Below are 19645 nucleotides of genomic sequence, written 5' to 3' on the forward strand. Positions count from 1 at the left end.
AGCCGATTGAAACTAAATCCTTCAAAGACAGAGGTCCTCTGGCTGGGTCGGGATGGTATGGGGATGAGGGACCAACTCCCTTCTCTTGCGGGGGCCCAATTAGTACCAGGCTTGACTACTGTAATTCGCTCTATGCGGGGCTGCCCTTGAAGCTGTCCCAGAAACTCCAGCAGGTGCAGAATGCTGCAGCGAGGCTCCTCACAGCGTCTCTGCCAGGGAGCATTTTCACCCAGTGCTTTTCCAGCTGCACTGGCTCCCAGTGGAGTACAGGGTCAGATTTAAGATGCTTGTTTTGACCTTTAAAGCCCTTCATGGCCTAGGACCCTCATACCTACGGGACTGCCTCTCCTGGTATGCCCCACGGAGGACCTTAAGGTCCATAAATAGCAACACCCTAGAGGTCCTGGGCTCTAAGGAAGTTAGATTAGCCTCAACCAGAGCCAGGGCCTTCTCAGCACTGGCTCCGCCCTGGTGGAACGCTCTGCCTCATGAGACCAGGGCCCTGTGGGATCTGATTTCTTTCCGTAGGGCCTGTAAGACAGAGTTGTTCCATCTGGCCTTTGGCTTAGAATCAGTTTGATTCCCTCCCCCTCTTTCTTTTTCCTTTCTCCTCCTGTGAAGAGGCTGCATCCTAATGTTTTAATGTTGTATTTTAATCTTTTTTAAAAATTGTATTTTAATCAGCTCGTTTTTATTATTGGTTTTTAGCTTCCCTGAGCCCGGTCTTGGCTGGGGAGGGCGGGGTATAAATAAAAAATTATTATTATTATTATTATTATTATTGCTGTTGTTGTTGTCACAGGCTTGGATTCAAACAGCCAGCTTCTGCTTTTGCCCTGCTCTCAGCTGTCACACACTCAGGCTTTTGTCTACCAGCCAGGTGAGGGAAGGGCCCCATCCATTTGCTCTTCTTTTGTTATACTAACAACAGTACTTAGAGCCATTAACTCACAAATAAACTACCTGACAATGGAATCCATCCCTTATATTTTAACCTTTGATGGATCCAGGACCACAGAAATTACAAGGGTCTCAGGCATCATGGAGGCTAACATCCAAAACTCACAACACTATTGACAAACAAAATTTCATTTCCCTTTTGAAGGAAAATGGTTTCGGTGCTATCATTGCTGACTGGTTAGAAACAATGGCTATAGTTTTACCTGCTGTTTCTTCTTGTATCTGTAATCACCAAATTTAAATTCATTTTTGTTTAAACTGAAGTTTTCATCAATTGTATGATAATTTGGTTTGAGAAGCATTGTATGTTAAATATTTATGAATAATGGATAAAATAAATGCCAAAGAAAAGGAACATATTTAACAGAAAACCCTGATTCTGAATCCATTAGCATAAGTTTAATAATAATAATAATTTTTATTTATACCCCGCCCTCCCCTGGCAAGGCCGGACTCAGGGCGGCTTACAAGCAATAATAAAAACAAGTTGAATGATTACAACTTAAAAACAAAATTAAAATACAACATTAAAATATTGAAACATTAAAATATTAAAATGTAGCCTCATTGCAGGAGGGGAAGGAAAAGAAAAAAGAAAGAGAGGGAGGGAGGGAATCAAATTGGCTCCAAGCCAAAGGCCAGGCGGAACAACTCTGTCTTACAGGCCCTGCGGAAAGAAATCAGATACTGCAGGGCCCTGGTCTCATGAGGCAGAGCGTTCCACCAGGCTGGAGCCAGAGTTGAAAAGGCCCTGGCTCTGGTTGAGGCTAATCTAACTTCCTTAGGGCCCGGGACCACTAGGGTGTTGCTATTTATGGACCTTGAGGCTCTCCGTGGGGCATACCGGGAGAGGCGGTCCCGTAGGTATGAGGGTCCTAGGCCATGAAGGGCTTTAAAGGTCAAAAAAAGCACCTTAAATCTGACCCTGTACTCTACCAGGAGCCAGTGCAGCTGGAAAAGCACTGGGTGAATATGCTCCCATGGCAGAGACCCTGTGAGGAGCCTCGCTGCAGCATTCTGCACCCGCTGGAGTTTCTGGGACAGCTTCAAGGGCAGCCCTGCATAGAGCGAATTACAGTAGTCAAGCCTGGAGGTGACCGTCGCATGGCTCACTGTGGCCGGGGCGGGGCGGGAAAGGTAAGGGACCAACTGCTTGATGAGGCGAAGGTGGAAAAATATCGCCTTGGCTGTTGCTGTAACCTGCGCCTCCACAGAAAGGGAGGCATCAAGGATTACACCCAAACTCTTAAAGGAAGGCAATGGCATCCAGCATCCAGCATTACAGCATCCAGCCACAGCTTCCAAACATCTGGTCAGTGTGTCCGGGATCGAGTCGGTATGGCCATCCATCAGCAGATAGAGCTGAGTGTCATCAGCATATTGGTGACAACCCAGCCCAAAGCTCTGGACAATCTGGGCAAGGGGGCGCATAAAGATGTTTAAAAGCATAGGGGAGAGGATTGCGCCCTGCGGCACTCCACACACCAAGGAGTGGCATGATGGCATCTCCCTCCCTAGTGCCACTCTCTGTCCCCGACCAGAGATAAAAGAGCACAGCCATTTACAGGCTATGCCCTCTATCCCCACGTCTGCGAGGCGGTGGTCCAAAAGATCATGATCAACCATGTCAAAGTCTGCTGACAAATAGAAAAGAATCAGCAATCCTGACCTGCCTCGGTCCAGTTGTCTGTGGAGATCATCTGTTAGGGCGACCAGAGCCGTCTCGGTCCCAAAACCAGGACGGAATCCGGACTGAAATGGATCTAAAGCTGATGTTTCCTCCAGAAACCTACCAAGCTGTTCAGCAACTGCTCTCTCAATTACCTTACCCAGATATGGGAGATTTGAAACTGGGCGGTAATTGGACAGATCTAAAGGATCTAGTGAAGTTTTCTTTAAGAGCGGACATACCATTGCTTCCTTCAGCTCCCCTGGGAATATCCAGGGGACTATGAGAAAAGCAAGACATTTTGGGTTAATAATGCTATGAGCTCAACCCTTCCAATGTACAGTAGGCTCAGGTTGTACAGACAGTGCAGTCTCCACTGTCCCTCGTTCCAAGGAGACCAAAACCTGGGAAGTTTCTGGAACCCTTGGAATTTTGTGCAACTCTGAGATTGGGGTGGTGTGCAACAATATGATCTTAGAGCTCCTATGAAAGGACCCTGCTCCTTACTTAAATTCCCTAATTAATGGAACCTAGGTCCTAAATTGGGATGTGGGTGGCGCTGTGGTCTAAACCACTGAGGCTAGGGCTTGCCAATCAGAAGGTCGGCGGTTCGAATCCCCGCAACAGGGTGAGCTCCCGTTGCTCAGTCCCAGTTTCTGCCCACCTAGCAGTTCAAAAGCACGTCAAAGTGCAAGTAGATAAATAGGTACTGCTCCTGCGGGAAGGTTAAAAAAAAAAAAAGGCGTTTCTGTGCGCTGCTCTGGTTCGCCTGATCCTCCCTCCTCCTTCCTCTTCAACAACATTTGATTCAGAAATTCTTTTTCTTGTTTTCCTCCTCTAAAAACTAGGTGCGTCTTATGGTCGGGTGCATCTTATAGAGCGAAAATATGGTATTTGGATCTCATACTGAGCTCTTTCTCCCACCTTAAGAAAAGATGCTAGATAACCAGGGCTTTTTTCCCCAGCCAGAACTCACCAGAACTCAATTCTGGCACCTCTCAGGTGGACACCATGCCATTATAAAAGAAAAAGGGAGGCATTTGTGGTGAGTTCCAGCATCTCTTTTTCTAGAAAAATAGAAGAAAATAGCACTGTGGATAACTATCACAATATCTTGTAACAGGATTGTAATTATGTTCACAATGCATCCTTACAAGTATTGGAAACATTAGTTTACATTATGGCATTTATTTAACATAAGGAAATTAAAACATGGGAAACAATTCTGGTGACTTTTGGCCAAAAATGTTGATTTAGCAATAATCAATCTCTAAGCTACAACAGAACTGGCCATCTTAATACTGGAAGACACATCCAGGTAATAGACTGATCTAGCACAAGTCAGTTCATATACCTAACTTCTGAGCGTTTCAAATTACATACAGTATTAACTATTCCTCACTGCTTACCCCAGTGACCATGTGTATTTTGGGTTAAAACCGGGTTGGTTTTCTTAGCTGTCTGGGGACTTGCTTGTGTGCTTTACCATGTCCTTGATACAGTGTGCAGTCTGAAGGGGAGGAGTTGCTGCTCAGAGCAGGTGAGGCTGAAGGGAGGAGTGAGTCACTGACCTTCGAGGGAGTGGATATATCAGCCACCACACAGCTGCTCTCAGTCTCCGGGAGCTCACAACCAGGAGAGTTTGCCAGGGCATTTAGCTGAAGTGCTCGAGAGCGGACCCCAGAGAACTGCACCACAGTATACATGGCAGCAAAAAACATGGAAGTTAGCGGAGGTGCTGCCGTAACTTGCGGCACCTGTCTTATGTTTGTTATTCTGCCTGAGAAGGTACAGCGCTACACATGCAGCAGGTGTAAGCTAGTTACCTTGCTGGAAGACAAGCTACAACTGCTTGAAACCCAGATATCGCAAGTCATCGAGAAAGATAAAAAAGCGCTGCAGACTACTGTGGAAGAGCAGCAAAGTGAGGGTACCCCTATGAAGGTAGACGAGCACCAAATGCAGAAGGCAAACCCTGGGGATGTGATGCTCAGTAGCGGAGCTGTCGGGAACCAGGCTGCTGCCCAGGTCATTTCCATGGACGTGGATCCTGTGCCACAGCAACAAAGTCAGCCATTGCAGAACTCGGTGGTTGGACAAGGTTCAGCAAACAGAAGGATTCATGCCACTTCCCGGAAGATGAACCATTGCTTTTTTGCAGCCATGACTCGCCAGAAGACGCTTCCAAGATAATAAGAGCACAAGGGAGGCATTGGTGGTAAGTTCTGGCACTTCTTTTTCTAGAAAAATAACACTGGGACAAAGAGACGTATGGTGGTTTTAGGTGGCTGTGTGGTGGGGGGGGGGCAGAGGGAGCTGTGTGTATATGTGACAAAATGTCCTGAAAGGTGTGCTGTTTTCCAGGTGCAAGGATTCAAGAAGTGACAAAGAAGTTGTCAAGTCTTATCAAGCCCACCGACCACAACCCCTTCCTTCTGATCCACGTGTATAGAAATGATACTGCCAAACAATGTACAGCACTGATACTGCCAGACATCGATACAACCTACAATGTACAGCATGGGACTATGAGACTCTAGGTATGAAACTGAAGGGCTTGAAGGAGGGGTGGAAGAGGGAAATATTGGAAGTACACAACTGGCTGCACAGGTGGTGTTGTCAGGAAAGGTTTGGCTTCTTGGACCATGTTCTCCACTTCCAGGGAGGAGGACGTCTGGCAAGAGATGGACTGCACCTCGCAGTGGCTGGGAAGAATATGTTTGCAAACCTTATCAGAATAACTTTAAACTGAGTCCTGAAGAGGAGAGAGACAATATTTCAGAGTGTGGGAGTGGGGGCGGGACACAAAATACTGGGCATAATAACTTCATTGATATATATATATATAAATTTAAAATGTCCAGTAGCACCTTAGAAACCAACTAAGTTTGTTCTTGGTATAAGCTTTCATGTGCATGCACACAAAAGCTTATATAAAAAAAAAACTTAGTTGGTCTCTAAGGTGCTACTGGACAATTTTTATATATATTTTGACTGTGTCAGACCAACACGGCTACCTAACTGAATCTAACTTCATTGATGTACAAGAAACTGGGGTGGTGCTTTCAGAACCTGTTAGCAGGCAGGGGGAAAGGAAGCAAAATTCTAAGTGTTGCCTCTAAACTGTAACACTTCTGTTTCAAGCAGTGCAAACTGATGTCAGAGAAGGCACTGAAGGCACAACATTGCAACCTTTCATGACTGGCTGCAACAGGGAGGTAGGGCTGCCATCATGCCTGGCCACACCTGACATCAGTGTGCAGAAGATTGGGTTACCTGGCTCTTACTTTGGGCATATAGGTGCATCTTGTTTATTTATTATTTATTTATTATTATTTACTGTATTTCTGTAACGGTTCTCAGACTAAATCATAATATGGAGAGCAGACCAACAGAGGTTACAGGTGATCTATAACAAGAAATGATCAGGCAGGGTTTATAAAAACTAGGCAAGCATCAGAAAATATTGGTCTAACAGATTTAAATAAAAGTAAAGACCAGTTTGTGACCTTATCATTAGATGCTGAAAAAGCTTTTGATAAAATCCATAAACATTATATGCAGGATACATTAAACAGATCCAGGTTCTATTTGGAATTTATTAAATGGGTCAAGATGCTATATGGTGCACCTATGTCGAGAGTTAAAACAACAATTGTTAGATGAGAATGATTAATTCTACAAGTACTGGTATGTTATATTAAAAGAAAAATACCAATTGGCCCAGATTCAGCCCAATGGCAATACTTGCAGTTGCAAGATACTGTATGTTACTATATTTTGTTCGCATCAGCAGCTTTTACAGCAACTATGATGCCTTAGATATTAGAACAATGGACTAAATCCACTGAGGTGAAAAAGCCAGTGGTTGCTTTTTTTACTGGTTTCAATTAGTCAATTTGATGTACAACTTCTGAGAAACAAATGGCATAATGAACTGATGCAGTGGGACACTGTTTTAACTTTGGTAGCTAGCATGTCATTAGATTATAAACAGTGTCTTATACAACAAAAAGTAATGTTTAGAATTTATTGGACTCTACGTTTATACAGAAATGGACTTTCTACAACAGCACACTGCTGGTGATGTGATAAGGAAAATGCTTCTTTGAAACGTTTGTTTAGGCAATGTCATACGCTTTAAAAAATTTGGAGGGAAGAATTAAGATGTATAAATGTTACTTTGGGAGAGAAATTAAAATTGTCAGATGACAGTGTTATTCTAAACCACATACCAACGTAAATGGACTTTTCCACACCTTTACTTCTACTAAAAGACTGATATTGATACATTGGGGGGGAAACGCCATGACCTTCTCTGGACGACGGATAGAAGATATGAGTACACTTGCAAAATACGAACCATTTACTTTTAGATGTAGATTGTGTGTTGATAAATATAATGATATTTAGAATCCATTTATAATAAGCATAACAATTTCTTAATATATTTACACTTGTTAGAATAATTGTAATTGTTATAGACTTACGTATTGTTCTGTGCCACAGTTTTAAGTACTTTTTGATTTGTTGTGCTTTGTGTTCCCCTTCCCTCACCTTTGTTATATTACTTCTTTACTGAAATGTTATAATAAATAAATAAAAAGTTAAAAGTTAAGTAAAAAATATTTATTCCTGCATTGCGGGAGGTTGGACTACATGACCCTGGGATCCCTTTCAACTCTACAATGCTATGATTCTATGAAGAAGACCTACAGAGGACTCGGCAAGAAAGGACTCATTTGCACCACCTTGACCCGTCCGGGTTGCTCCCCCAGCCAGCAAGTGTTTTTGTGTGTGTGTGTGTGTGTTCTGCCTGCATCAATCTTGTGTGTTGTCTGTACTGGTATGTTTGCTGCATGCCTGCTGGGAAGAAGTTTTTCTGGCTGATGATGGGTGGTTTGTATTGTTTGGTTGCTGGCTGAGTGGATACAGCTGGGGTGTGGGTGGGATCCAGGGCCTGCTGCATGTAGCAAGGTTGACCCCGAATGTGGTTGCTACTTTGGGTTGCCACAGGGCAGGAGTGCCCCCACTGTCAGTCAAAATACAGTGTGACACAAAACCCCACATATATTACTGTTTTTTTCGCTCTATAGGATGCACTTTTCCCCTCCTAAAAAGTAAGGGGAAATGTGTGTGCGTCCTATGGAGTGAATGCAGGCAGGAGGCTCTGGTCAGCAGTCCCTTTAAAGAGCCGCATGGAGCGTTCGGGGCTTTTACCCAAGGATGGAGAAGGGCTGCCTTTCTCCCTCCATGGGGAAAAGCCCCCAAGAGCCGCACACACATTTTGCACGCTCTTTAAAGGGAGCGTGGCTCCTGGGGGAGCCTTAGCCGCGTGCAGCCTCTCCTGGGCAGGGGGATGAAGGCTCCCCCTGCCCAGGGGAGGCTGCGCGCGGCTAAGCCAGGAGCCAGGACAGCAAGTGGGATTGCAGCTCAGCGATCCTGCTTGCTGTCCTGGCTTATGGGATAGCTGCGCACAACCTCTCCCGGGTAGCGGGATGAAAGCTCCCCTTGCCTGGGAGAGGCTATGCGTGACTATCCCATAAACCAGGACAGCAAGCGGGATCGCTGAGCTGCAATCCCACTTGCTGTCCTGGCTTCTGGGATTCAGAATTTTTTTTTTCTTGTTTTCCTCCTCCAAAAACTAGGTGCGTCTTATGGTCTGGTACGTCTTATAGAACGAAAAATACGGTAAGTAAAATAGAAACATCACCACCCAATCCCAACCACACTCATCTTTCCCCCCTCCACCTCTTTCCTCCTAATGTCTCAACAAATGAAACCGATTTGTAAAAAAAATCAAAATAAAAAATGTTACATGGGGGAAAAATATGAGAGAGATTGCACATACCTTTGTAAATCGAGAAAATATTTAATAAAGAATACATTAATAAAATACAGTGGTACCTTGGGTTAAGAACTTAATTCGTTCTGGGGGTCCGTTCTTAACCTGAGGTACCACTTTAGCTAATGGGGCCTCCCGCTGCTACGCGATTTCTGTTCTCATCCTGAAGTAAAGTTCTTAACCTGAGGTACTATTTCTGGGTTAGCGGAGTCTGTAACCTGAAGCATCTGTAACCTGAAGCATCTGTAACCCGAGGTACCACTGTACAGAATTTGCAGGCTACTGTGGTAGACAGGCCTGTGACCCTGACCTGGGGTTAAAGCCTGATTGAGGGGAAGTTTGGTTTAGTGGGGTTCCCCTTAAGTGAGAGGCAAGGGGAGGAGAGTTGAAGAGGATTTATCATCTTCTTTCTGACAATGTGGGATGCACATACTACTGGGCCTTCATTTTCTGCCCGTGGCCCTCAGCTGTATACAAGGATGAAAAGTGGTACACTAATGTCTCTGAGTGGGCAGGTAGCAAGAAGTGGTGAAATTGCTGCTCCAATCTCATTAATTGTGGGCGGAGGAAGGTACAGTTGGAGTGGAGGTGCTGACTACCACCCAAGTGTTTGGTCTCCATTTCTAGTTCCAGCTCTTTGACTCCTTTAGCATATCCACTGAGCCCTCAGGTCTAGTGGTGCTGCTGCTGAATGCCAGTCCACCATTAAACCACGCTTATCCATGATCTGATCATGGATGAATGGGCAGATCTGCATTACCAAGACTTGGTTGAGTGTTCTGGGTCGGACTGAACTTACCCAGCTGTGCCCAACTGAGTACATGGTACAGCACCAGGCTAATCAAAGGTTGCCATTCTCCATACAAGTACAATCTCCTTGACCAGAAAATCGCTTGACCTCAGAATGGGCTTAGAGGGTCTGCAACTGGAGTTGGATGAGAGAAACAGATTGGGGGTGCTGCTAGTCTACTGACCACCCTGGTGTGCAGCTGCATCCCTGACTGGGCTGGCTGAGGTAGTCTCTGGGGCATTGTTGGACGACCAAAACACAATTGTTTGGGGTGACTTCAATAACCACATGGAGGCTGCTGAAGAAGCAGCTCAAGACTTCATGGTCTCCATGCCAAATATGGGTCTCACTCAAATGGTCACTAGTCCAACACATCAGGCAAGGCACATGAACTTAAGGTGCTGCTGTGCAGTGCCAGGTCAGATGGGCCTGTACTTTATGGTTACCAGATTTTTTTCAATGAATCCGGGGACCCTTTTTATTTATTTTTTTAAGCCGAGTAGCAACAGGGAGTCAGTAGTGGGGATGGTGAGGCAAAAGTTCCTGGACCCAAGCACTCATGCATATTGTATAAAGGTGCAAAGCCCTTCTTTCACACCCTGTGAAACATAAATGCACAGAACTGGGCAATGGTGCGCTGCCCGCCCGTGACTCCTGAGCCTCCCCCTGCCCCCTTTGTTTTGACTGATTGGGGGAGGCTCAGGAGTTGCGGGCTGGTGGCTGTTGCCCAGGAGGGGTGCAAGGTGCAAGGTTTATTTGCCAGGCAAGGTGCAAAACCCTTCTTTCACACCTTGTGAAACATAAACTAGGCAACAGCTGCCCACCCGCAACTCCTGAGCCTCCCCTGATGAGTCAAAAAAAAGGGGGAAGGGGGCAGGAGATCTGTACTGCAGGACGTCCCCGGTTCCCCTTTGGCAGTGGCGGTGGCAGCAGCAAGCAGCAGCCTGGAGCCAGCCTGGTTGCGCAGTTGGCTCTGGATGGCTTCGGGAGCTGCTTGCTGCTGTGGCGCCTGCCATTTTTCCTCGCCGGAAGTCCACATATGATTTGTTGTGCACAAGACACATCATATGGGAACTTCCGGTGAGGAAAAATGGCGGGCGCCACCGCAGCGAGCAGATCCTGAAGCCAGCCAGAGCCAACTGCGCTACCAGGCTGGCTCTGGGCTGCTGAGGCTGCTGCTGCCACATTTCCCAGGGACAGATTTGCAAATCCAGGGACTGTCCCTATGAAGCGGGGATGTCTGGTAACCCTACTGTACTTGCCACTGCTTGGCCACCAGGCTTCTCTTACACACAGCAACCCAGGTCATATGGGCGGGAGGATGGGTTGCAGTGATTTTTAGGAAGTCATTCGCTTATAGCCGGCATCCTATTGGGAAGACCCAGTTTTCTGAGTGCATGTTCTGGAAGGTGGGCAATAGGGGCAGTACACCTTTTGGTGTACTGACCTCCGCACTGCACCAAGGATTCTCTGCCCAAGCTGCTTCAGGTTGTGGTGGATGTTCTCCTGGAGACATCTAGTTTGTTTGGTCCTAGAGGATTTTACCATCCATGCTGACACAACCTTACAGGAGGCCATTTGGGACTTCATGGAAAGCGTGGCCTCCATAGCGCTGTCCCTGAATAAGTTTGGCCCAAGTCATAGTCACGGACATGCCTTAGACCTGGTGTTAGACCTTTATGGATGTGGGTGATCTGACACTAAGTAAAAGCGAAACAAAAGAAGTGCCATGGTTGGATCACTTATTGGTGCTACTGGACTTCTCCACGACCTTTCCCCTCTGCAAGGAGATGGGATCGATTCAGATGGTTCGTTCAGATGGTAGGGGATGTTATATCATGTTGATGGCCTTTCAGCCAATTCCCTGGTGGCCCGCTGGAATGCAGAGTTACCCAGGGCTATTGACTGACAATGGTGAAAGCTGTTTCTGAGTTCTGCTTGATCTCTCAGCGGCCTTTAGTACTATCGACCATAACATCCTTCTGGACTGTCTAGAGGAGCTGGAGGCACTGTTATACAGTGTTTCTGCTTCTTCCTCCTGGGCCGTGTCCAGAAAGTGGTGTTGGGGGATGAGTGTTCGGACCCCCGGGCTCTCACTTGTGGGGTGCCTCAGGGTTCCGTCCTCTCCCCCATGCTTTTTAATATCTATATGAAGCCGCTGGGAGAGATCATCAGGGGGTTTGGACTGGGAGTTCATCAGTATGCAGATGACACCCAGCTCTACCTCTCCTTTAAATCAGAACCAGTGAAGGCGGTGAAGGTCCTGTGTGAGTGTCTGGAGGCGGTTGGAGGATGGACGGTGGCTAACAGATTGAGGTTGAATCCTGACAAGACAGAAGTTCTGTTTTGGGGGGCCGGGGCAGGCACGTCCTGAATGGGGTAACTGTTCCCCTGAAGGACCAGGTGTGCAGCCTGGGGGTCATTTTGGACTCACAGCTGTCCATGGAGGCGCAGGTCAAATCTGTATCCAGGGCTCTATTATTATTATTATTATTATTATTATTATTATTATTATTATTATTATTATTAATATTTGCCCCAAATGCAATGCACTCTGGTCATGGTTTGACTGTTATTTGGCAAGGGCAATTCCTAGCAGGGTGGTGGGCCTATTCAGATGTGGCTGCCTCTTCCCCCCTGCTCTGTGCGCCCACCACCATGTCACCCCTTGCTGCCCTTCGCTTTCCCTCCCCTCCCTGAACCCTATTTTCCTTCCGCAGTTTGTTCTCCTTGATTTTCTGCATTCATGCTTTCCCTCTCCATCCCAACCCGCCCCCCACATTTTCCTTCACCATTTCATTCCACCTTGCTTCAGCACAACATTTCTCCTCCCCATTTCATAGCATCTTTACTTTCCCTTCCTTTCAAATGAGCAACTCGCAAAGTCCTGCTGAAGTGAAATGCAGCGTGTGTGCAGCTGCCTCCTGGTAGGCAGGCTCCCTCTCAGTTTTGCAAGAGAGGAGCTTCAGTCTCTCCATCCAACTGAGTAAGCAAGGGTGCAAAGGTGAGAGAGAGGTCATTCAGCTGAAAAAGAAAGCGGTGGGGAGGGGTGAGAAAGTTGGGGCAAAGTGAGACCACAAACCACAGCACCTTTTCTCCAGCCAAAGACACATTTCAGTGCGTCAAACACACTCAAAGAGGGTGCAAGGCAGGCCTGAGGCCCAACAGAGAGACCTGTAACGGCTGTACAGTGGTACCTCGGGTTACATACACTTCAGGTTACAGACTCCGCTAACCCAGAAATAGTATCTCAGGTTAAGAACTTTGCTTCAGGATGAGAACAGAAATCGTGCTCCGGCGGCGTGGCAGCAGCAGAAGGCCCCATTAGCTAAAATGGTGCTTCAGGTTAAGAACAGTTTCAGGTTAAGAATGAACCTCCGGAACGAATTAAGTACTTAACCCGAGGTACCACTGTATTTGGTCCCTGAGCCCCACATTTCATATCTGCGCTCTAACTCAACAACCTTAACAAACTACCATTCCCTGGGGATGCCATTTCCTAGTATTATTCCAGGCAGCACAGTGTCTTCGGCTTTTGTCACTAAACTCTGACACTCTTCTTACTAGGCAGTGCAAAATGGTGTTTGTGAAAATACAGCAGAGAGCATAGCACCGCTGCCTTTCCTGGGTGTTGGATGCAACAGGGAGATAGGGTTACCATCCTGCAAGGCCACACTTGATGTCATAGTACAGAACATGAAGTTACCTGGAACTTACCCTTTTCTGATTGGCTTATGTTTTTCAAGGTCAGCTTGACCTTATGCTTTCGCTCTTACCTGTTCTATTTTAAAGCACTGAATAATCCTTCAGGAAGACTACCGGCCTCATTTTGTAGACAACAGCATGGTGCAGATTGCCTCGCCAGATAAGGCTGTATGCATAAGCAACTGATGAAGCTGAGCTAAAGTGAGCCAGACTGTTGGTCCTTCTAGCTCAGTATTGTCTACACTGACTGGCAGCAGCTCTCCAGGGTTTCAGCCAGTGCTCACCCGGTGCTGCCTGGAGATCCAGTGATTAAGCCTGGGACTGTCTACATGCAAAGCAAATTCTCTGCTACTGAGCTATGGCTCCTTGCAATTAGTTCAGGTGTGGCGGAGGATGAAAAGCAGAATATGAAAGATAATAAATAAATAAATAAATAGATCTTACACGTGCTTTCAAAAAGCATCAATCTTTTTTTTAAAAAAATGTATGTTATTGATTTTCAATAGACATATAAAAACTACAATTGAATTCCAAGCATAACCAAACAAAAATGGTGTTTAAGCTGTCTTCTGTACCAAGTAAATACAAATGTATTTGTATTAAGGTAAATACAAATAGCACAACTCACATGTAAAAATAACCCCCCTCCCCCAGGGATACATGTGTCAATGGAAGTTTAATCAAGGAAGCTGACTTGTTGACATAAATAATAAACATAAACCATGTTGTTTCAAACTGTTATAAAATTTTAGGGTACGCACACATAGCAGACATATACTGCACAAAAAACCAGTTCTTCACCCTTCAGAATTTTGGAAATATTCCCTGCGAAGATTACACTTTATTTTAGCAAACGGAACAATCCCAAAAGCTATTTTGGCTCTCCTAATGACTCTAAATATTTCTTCTGCAGAAGGAAATGTCTTGGAAAAACCTTTCCCAGTACTTCTTTTCACTTACAAATCCTGTCTTAAGAACATATTTTGTGTATGAATAGGGTAGGCCTGTGACCTGGATTCAGGAAATAAGATATTTACCAGCTCAAAAGAATGGCTCAGGCTCGCCTGGTAAATGCAATCAGTGACCATGATTAGATATCTTGCCAGACAAGAGGCAAGCTACACACTCTCAAATTTCTGTTCTCTTTATGTGACAGGTGTATGTTTTTTGGGTGGTCTTTGGCTAAGGGGCTGGGCAATTTCTAAAGTCTTTAAAAGTTCTTGCACACCCTTGTTCTGGGTCCTCACTGCCTTGCAAGGGAGGGTGGGCTCTCCTGCAAGAGAAAAAAAAGAGAGATCTGCCTTGTTTTCCCTGGATCCTGCCTTCATCTATTCTTCTCTGACCGATAATGGACAGGGGACACTGTGCCCCTTGATGGGGAGCTGAGCTATAAAAGCCAACCCCACATTTTTCTATAACAAAAATGTCTTTTTTAACTTGACCCTTAAAGCATTCTACTGTATTAAGATAGTGACTCTAAGTGTGCTTTTTCTCAAATTCTAGCAAATCAGTTTTGGATAGTAAGACCTGAACCTATCTTCCACTCGGCTGCTCTGTCTAATGAAGTGGAATTGAGAGAATGAAGCACATTAAATATATTCTTGCCACAGCCAACAGGAATTGCTGTCACTTTCTAATGAAAGAAGAGATAGCGCTGTATTGGGCACAACCTGTTGATGTACAATATTAAACATTTCTTTAGAAATAATTTCTCAAAAAGTTTGGATCAGGGCCTACGCCCATCAAATATGCAGGAAATATGCTTCAGTGTTTGTGGCACTAAGTAAGATGGTTAGGACAGAAGAGAAGGAGATAAACTTAGTGGCATGGAGGGAAACCTTGTTCAAATGAAAGTTATTTGTTTTATAATTTTCCTGCTTGGTCCTTAATGATAAATAACACCAGCTGAAACATAGTGCATCTCATACAGTTCATGCACATCTTGATCTAAACAGTAAACGAATCCCTAACTGTTGCCCAAAGCATAAAGAACGTGAGCATGACCAATTTGCCACAGAACTCACACCAAATGCAAAGCAAGAGAGAGAGGCTTGTCTTGAGGCGAAGCAGAGTGTTGCGTAAAGTGAAGTTGCTTGTTGGAGCTTGGAGAGCTAACTAACCATTGGAAATCTAGGGTTTTTGTACTTATAGTCAATGCATCTTAAAGGAGAACAGATGAGCAATTTTTATAATACCAATATTTATTAATTTTTGGTAGTCTATTAAAATCCCGACAGTTTCCTCTGCTTATTTAGTTGTTGAAATAATATTGTTATAAGTTTTTTTGGGGGGAAGACCCCCCAACCGAATAAATTAATCAATGTAAGGATGTAGCTAATTATTTGGAGTATTGAATGTAAGATTCCAGGCCAGTGGAAAAATACAAGCTAAGTTTCCTTTCCAAACCAGGGCCTCACCTAGGATAGAGGCATTAGCATGACAAAAGGTGTTGATGACCCCATCACAGAGGAATCCTTGGGCCGGGGCAGGCAGGGGTTGCCAAGGTGACGGGGAGGGGGAAGGCTTTGCTCACAGGAAAAATGTGCCTCTAAAAAAACTAGACTGTGGGATAGCAGGCAGATGGGAGGGGTTTGGGCAGGGATTTGATGGGAACAAGAAAAGAGAAAAGGCCAGAACCATCTTTGCTGCTGACTGTTGAGGCGGCAACCAAGAGACTGGGTTATATTGAATGAGATCAACTTTACTAATACCATGATCTACGATAAATCCTGTATAAAGTACAGTTTGACACCCCTGTTTACAAATCTAACAACACATCCAAAGTGACGGGAATGTTTAGCAGATTTTTATGCTGCATTGGTTTAAAATTCACTTTGCACAAATAATCACCGATCTCTGAAGTGGAAGGATTATCTGAGGACTAGAGATGAGAATAAAAAGCTAACAAAGGCACTGTGAATTTTCTGAGAGGCATAACACAATTCACCATTTCTGACTTTGATTGCGGGCACACGCGCTAAACCCTGTCTGTGGTGCCTACCCCTTTACTCCAAATGATGAGACAAGAGACCAGAGTATGGGTTCAAATTGGCCACAACTTTATTGAGCTTCAGAAGTGGGAAACCTGGCACAGGCCTTGGCAGGTAACCCTCTCAGCCCGCCTGGCTGAGGATATGCAGGCAGTTGAGGCCCAGTGAGAGGGGAATGCAAAGCACAAACTTACACAGCATGCCCTTCCACCGACCTCATCCCAGGAGTTTGACCTACATGCTGCCGCTCTAGGGCCAGGGACTCCCGGTTTTTGCCATTTAACGGGCCCTGCAAGCGCCGCATGGGGAGGGAGCATGAATGCATCCTCCCCGACTTGATGTTAGACTAAAGGCTACCTTGCCAAGGCCTAAAAACCTCCACCCGAGGGCCTAAGTGGCCTCACCGCCAAGTCCCACAACTGAGGACCAATCAAACCCCGTAGTCTACCCATTCCCTAAGGGCTTGTCGCAAGTCGTGGAGCCAGAGGTCATTATACCTAGTGGGGTCAGGTGCACTCCATCCTCCCAGAATAGGTCAACTCCATCTGCTGTGATGGTGGGATGTGGGATAGAGAACCCACCAATTTGCCACATGGTATTGCGCATGGCCCTGTTAATTTTTCCCACAGCATAATTGATGTGAGAGGGATTGGAAACCCCCCTCCAGTGCAGACGGGGTAGGAGATTGGACCAGCCAATAGTCATTGTCGGGTACAAGGCATGCAGGCTTTTTATATCTGCCCTTGCAGCAAGGGCCAGGGCAATGCCTTTTTGTTCCACTAGATCATTCTCTCCCACATGTAAAATCAAGACCCTCGGAGGGCCATGCGCCACCGCAGCACTACGCAGCATGGGTATCAAGCTCCGCCAACGTATGCCCCACTGGGCAATCCAATAAATGCGTACCTTGGGGAGGATGTTAAGGTTATGCCACCACTGTGTGAACATGCATAATCCGCTGCCCAATGGACAATGCTGTGGCCTATAACCCAGATCTTCATGGAGGGTGAACCTGTAAGAAAATTAAATTGCAAGCGGTAAGGAGGAGGAGCCGGGACAAATGTAGCTTTTGTAGGCTGCAGAGCGCCAGCACCCCAGTGCCTTGATGTGGGCAGGGTCCCAACCCTGTACCGCCACTGAAGTGGCAGCCCTGATACGGAAGGAGTGCCCGGAATATTCCTGGGGACTAATGCCACAAGCCAATAAGGTTTTGCGTAAGACTGCTGTGAATTGAGTTCGCGTCAACGGGCGCGTGTTTGAATGAAGAAAGGGCCCTTGCACTGAAGAAGCAGCATGTGTCCTGATATGGGCAGGGGCCCTCCTGTTCTGTCGGGGACAGCGCCAGCATGACCCCTTTCCGCAATTGGTCAGTTTTTGAGGACTGAATCCTGACATTCAATGTATCCCCAGAGAATTTAATGTCAGTGTCCGCCAGCCCTGATTGAGGAGACCCAGCCAAACACTCCCCAATGCGCATGGCACCAAAAAAGGCTAGGGAGAATGCTGCCCGAAAGAGACACGTTTTGAAATTTGACCAGCAGATCTCTGGTAGTTTTTTCCAAATTAGATTGAGTGTGTCAATAGTGATAGGCTTCCTGCCATCCTGACATGGGGGAATGATGCAACGCCACCCAGCCAGCAGCTTCTTGACGTGGAAGCTGTCACAGGGGTCTGGCCAACAAAGGAATTTACAAAAGAATTAGAGAGCTGCCCTGTATAGCATTAAAGTTTTTATGGCAAGGCCCTTGCACTTTAGGAGCACCAAGAATTGAAGCACCTCCTCCTCGGATGCGCGCCGTGTCACGGAGCCACAAAAGCACCCAAAGGCATCCCAGGCCCTGGAATAAGAATCTAGTGGAGGGTGCTAATGATGACAATACTCCCTGGTTTACTTCTCGCTTCCAATCTCCCACAGATCGTCTGGGAAGGCGTCCGAGGTCTGGGCTGCCTCTGGTGCCAGCTTGCAGAAACGCTCCATCTGGAAACGAGATAGTGCATCAGCAATGTTATTGTTAAGACCGGGTATGAAATGGGCAGTGAAGGAAATATTGTACCGCAGGCACTCCAGCACAAACAGACGCAGCACCCTTATGACCCTCACGGACTTTGCTGACTGCCTAGATGTAACTCTTACCACCGCTTGACTGCCAGACCAGAAACAGACCCTGGAATTCAAGAAGAGGGTTCCCCAGATGCGAATGGTGACTAGAATAGGAAAAAATTCCAGAAAGGTTAAATCCTGAGTGATGCCTGCTGCATGCCAAGAAGATGGCCACGGCTGGGCACACCAATGGCCCCTGAAGAACACGCCAAAGCAAAGCGGCCAGAAGCATCAGAATGGACCTGGAACTCCACCCCAGAGTTAAGGCTCTTCTGCCAAAATGAAACCCCATTATAATCCTGCAAAAATGCAAGCCAAACCCTCAGATCGTCCTTTATCTGCTTTGTCACCCTGATGTGATGGTGAGGGGCTACCCCTCCGGCCGTGAGCCGTGCCAGATGGGCACAAAAGGCATGGCCTGGCACAACTACCCTACATGCAAAATTAAGATGACCCAATAGGGATTGCACCTGGAAAAGGGTGGTCTTTTTAACCCCGTGTTGCCTCCAGCAACGCTTTCAAGGATTCCAGCTTGGTCTGCGGGAGGCGCGATGACTGCCGAATTGTGTCCAGTTCAATACCCAAGTAGGAAAGTAGTAGAAGGGCCCTCAGTCTTTTCAGCAGCTAGAGGTATGCCAAAGTCAGCCACAAGGCGCATGAATGTAGCTAAGGATAGGGCGCAAGCAGGGGAGTCTGGGGCCGCCATAATCAGAAAGTAATCCAGGTAATGGGTCATAAAAGGGGAACCAGATGTAGTTTTGAAGCCCATTCAATAAATGTGCAGAAAATTTCAAAGGCCGCACAGGCCACAGAGCAACCCATGGGCATAGCCTTATCAAAATACCAGCTATCCCTGAATTTGACTCCTAGGAGCCAAAAATCTTCAGGATGAACTGGGAGCAGCCGAAAGGCTGACTCGATGTCACATTTTGCCAATAAGGCCCCAGGGCCCAATTCTCTGATCATTTTGATGGCTATGTCCAAGGACACATATTTAACTGAACAATGCTCCCGCGGTACGGCGTCATTTACAGACCCACCCCTAGGATAAGACAGGTTGTATATCATGCAGAACTCACCAGGAAGCTTTTTGGGCACTATGCCAAGAGCAGAAACTATAAACTTTTTGAACGGTGGGGCCGGGAAAGGGCCGGCCACCCTGTCTAAATGCCACTCTTTTTCAATTTTGTTAAATGCAACAAGGGGCATTTCCCTTACCGACTTTTGATTGGGAGGGGTTCTGGAAACCGGTGAACTGGAGACAGGGATGCGGAAGCCATAACGGAACCCTGCCTCCAAGTAGTTGGCCGCGGTCCTGTTGGGATAAGCTTGAAACAATGGTAAGATCACAGAGAGGTGGACAGGGATTGGGGCTAGGGCAGAAAAAAACCTCATTTTCGGGAGGCAGCCTTGGCTTGCTGGGCTCCAGAGGCTCCCTTGGCGTCCTTGGCTCCCCGATCCTGTTTTTCGAAAACTGTGAAAAGGGGGCTTAGCCCGAAAGCACTTAGTCCGTGAGTGAGGACCACTGCAGCACTTGCAAGCATGGTCAAAACGGAATGGGTCCCTGCTGCACAACCCATTATTA

The 19645-nt window shown here is 46.4% G+C and overlaps 1 protein-coding gene across 5 annotated transcripts; it reads right to left on the reverse strand.

Annotated features, from left to right (window-relative positions):
* Nucleotides 1-3450: 3450 nt before the first annotated feature.
* On the reverse strand, nt 3451-19486 carry LOC310698331 (uncharacterized protein). Of its 5 annotated transcripts, none has more exons than XR_014521402.1 (4): nt 16866-19486; nt 7120-7207; nt 5224-5384; nt 4794-4883 (listed from the first exon to the last, which is right to left on the reverse strand). XR_014521402.1 is itself a non-coding variant. In XM_083485438.1 (4 exons), exons 1-4 carry the CDS (start codon nt 19453-19455, stop codon nt 14213-14215), a joined length of 399 nt encoding a protein of 132 aa, XP_083341564.1. In that variant the 5' UTR covers nt 19456-19486; the 3' UTR covers nt 13434-14212. The 5 variants fall into 5 exon arrangements, 1 of the variants encoding a protein (XP_083341564.1); XM_083485438.1 differs by lacking the exons at nt 4794-4883; nt 5224-5384; nt 7120-7207 and adding an exon at nt 13434-14242 and having other exon boundaries at nt 16866-16971; nt 17852-17937; nt 19279-19486; XR_014521401.1 differs by lacking the exon at nt 5224-5384 and having other exon boundaries at nt 3451-4883.
* Between the last annotated feature and the right edge of the window lie 159 nt (nt 19487-19645).

This window comes from Podarcis liolepis, assembly GCF_965112155.1.
Source record: "Podarcis liolepis genome assembly, chromosome: Z".
Classification (NCBI taxonomy): Eukaryota; Metazoa; Chordata; class Lepidosauria; order Squamata; family Lacertidae; genus Podarcis; species Podarcis liolepis.

Coding starts and splice junctions, on each gene's coding strand:
- LOC310698331 (XM_083485438.1), bottom strand. CDS start 19,455: ATGAGGTTTTTTTCTGCCCTAGCCCCAATCCCTGTCCACCTCTCTGTG. Junction 16,972..17,851: donor TGGGAGATTGGAAGCGAGAA/GTAAACCAGGGA, acceptor ATTTTCTTACAG/GTTCACCCTCCATGAAGATC. Junction 14,243..16,865: donor ACCTTAACATCCTCCCCAAG/GTACGCATTTAT, acceptor TTTCTCTTGCAG/GAGAGCCCACCCTCCCTTGC.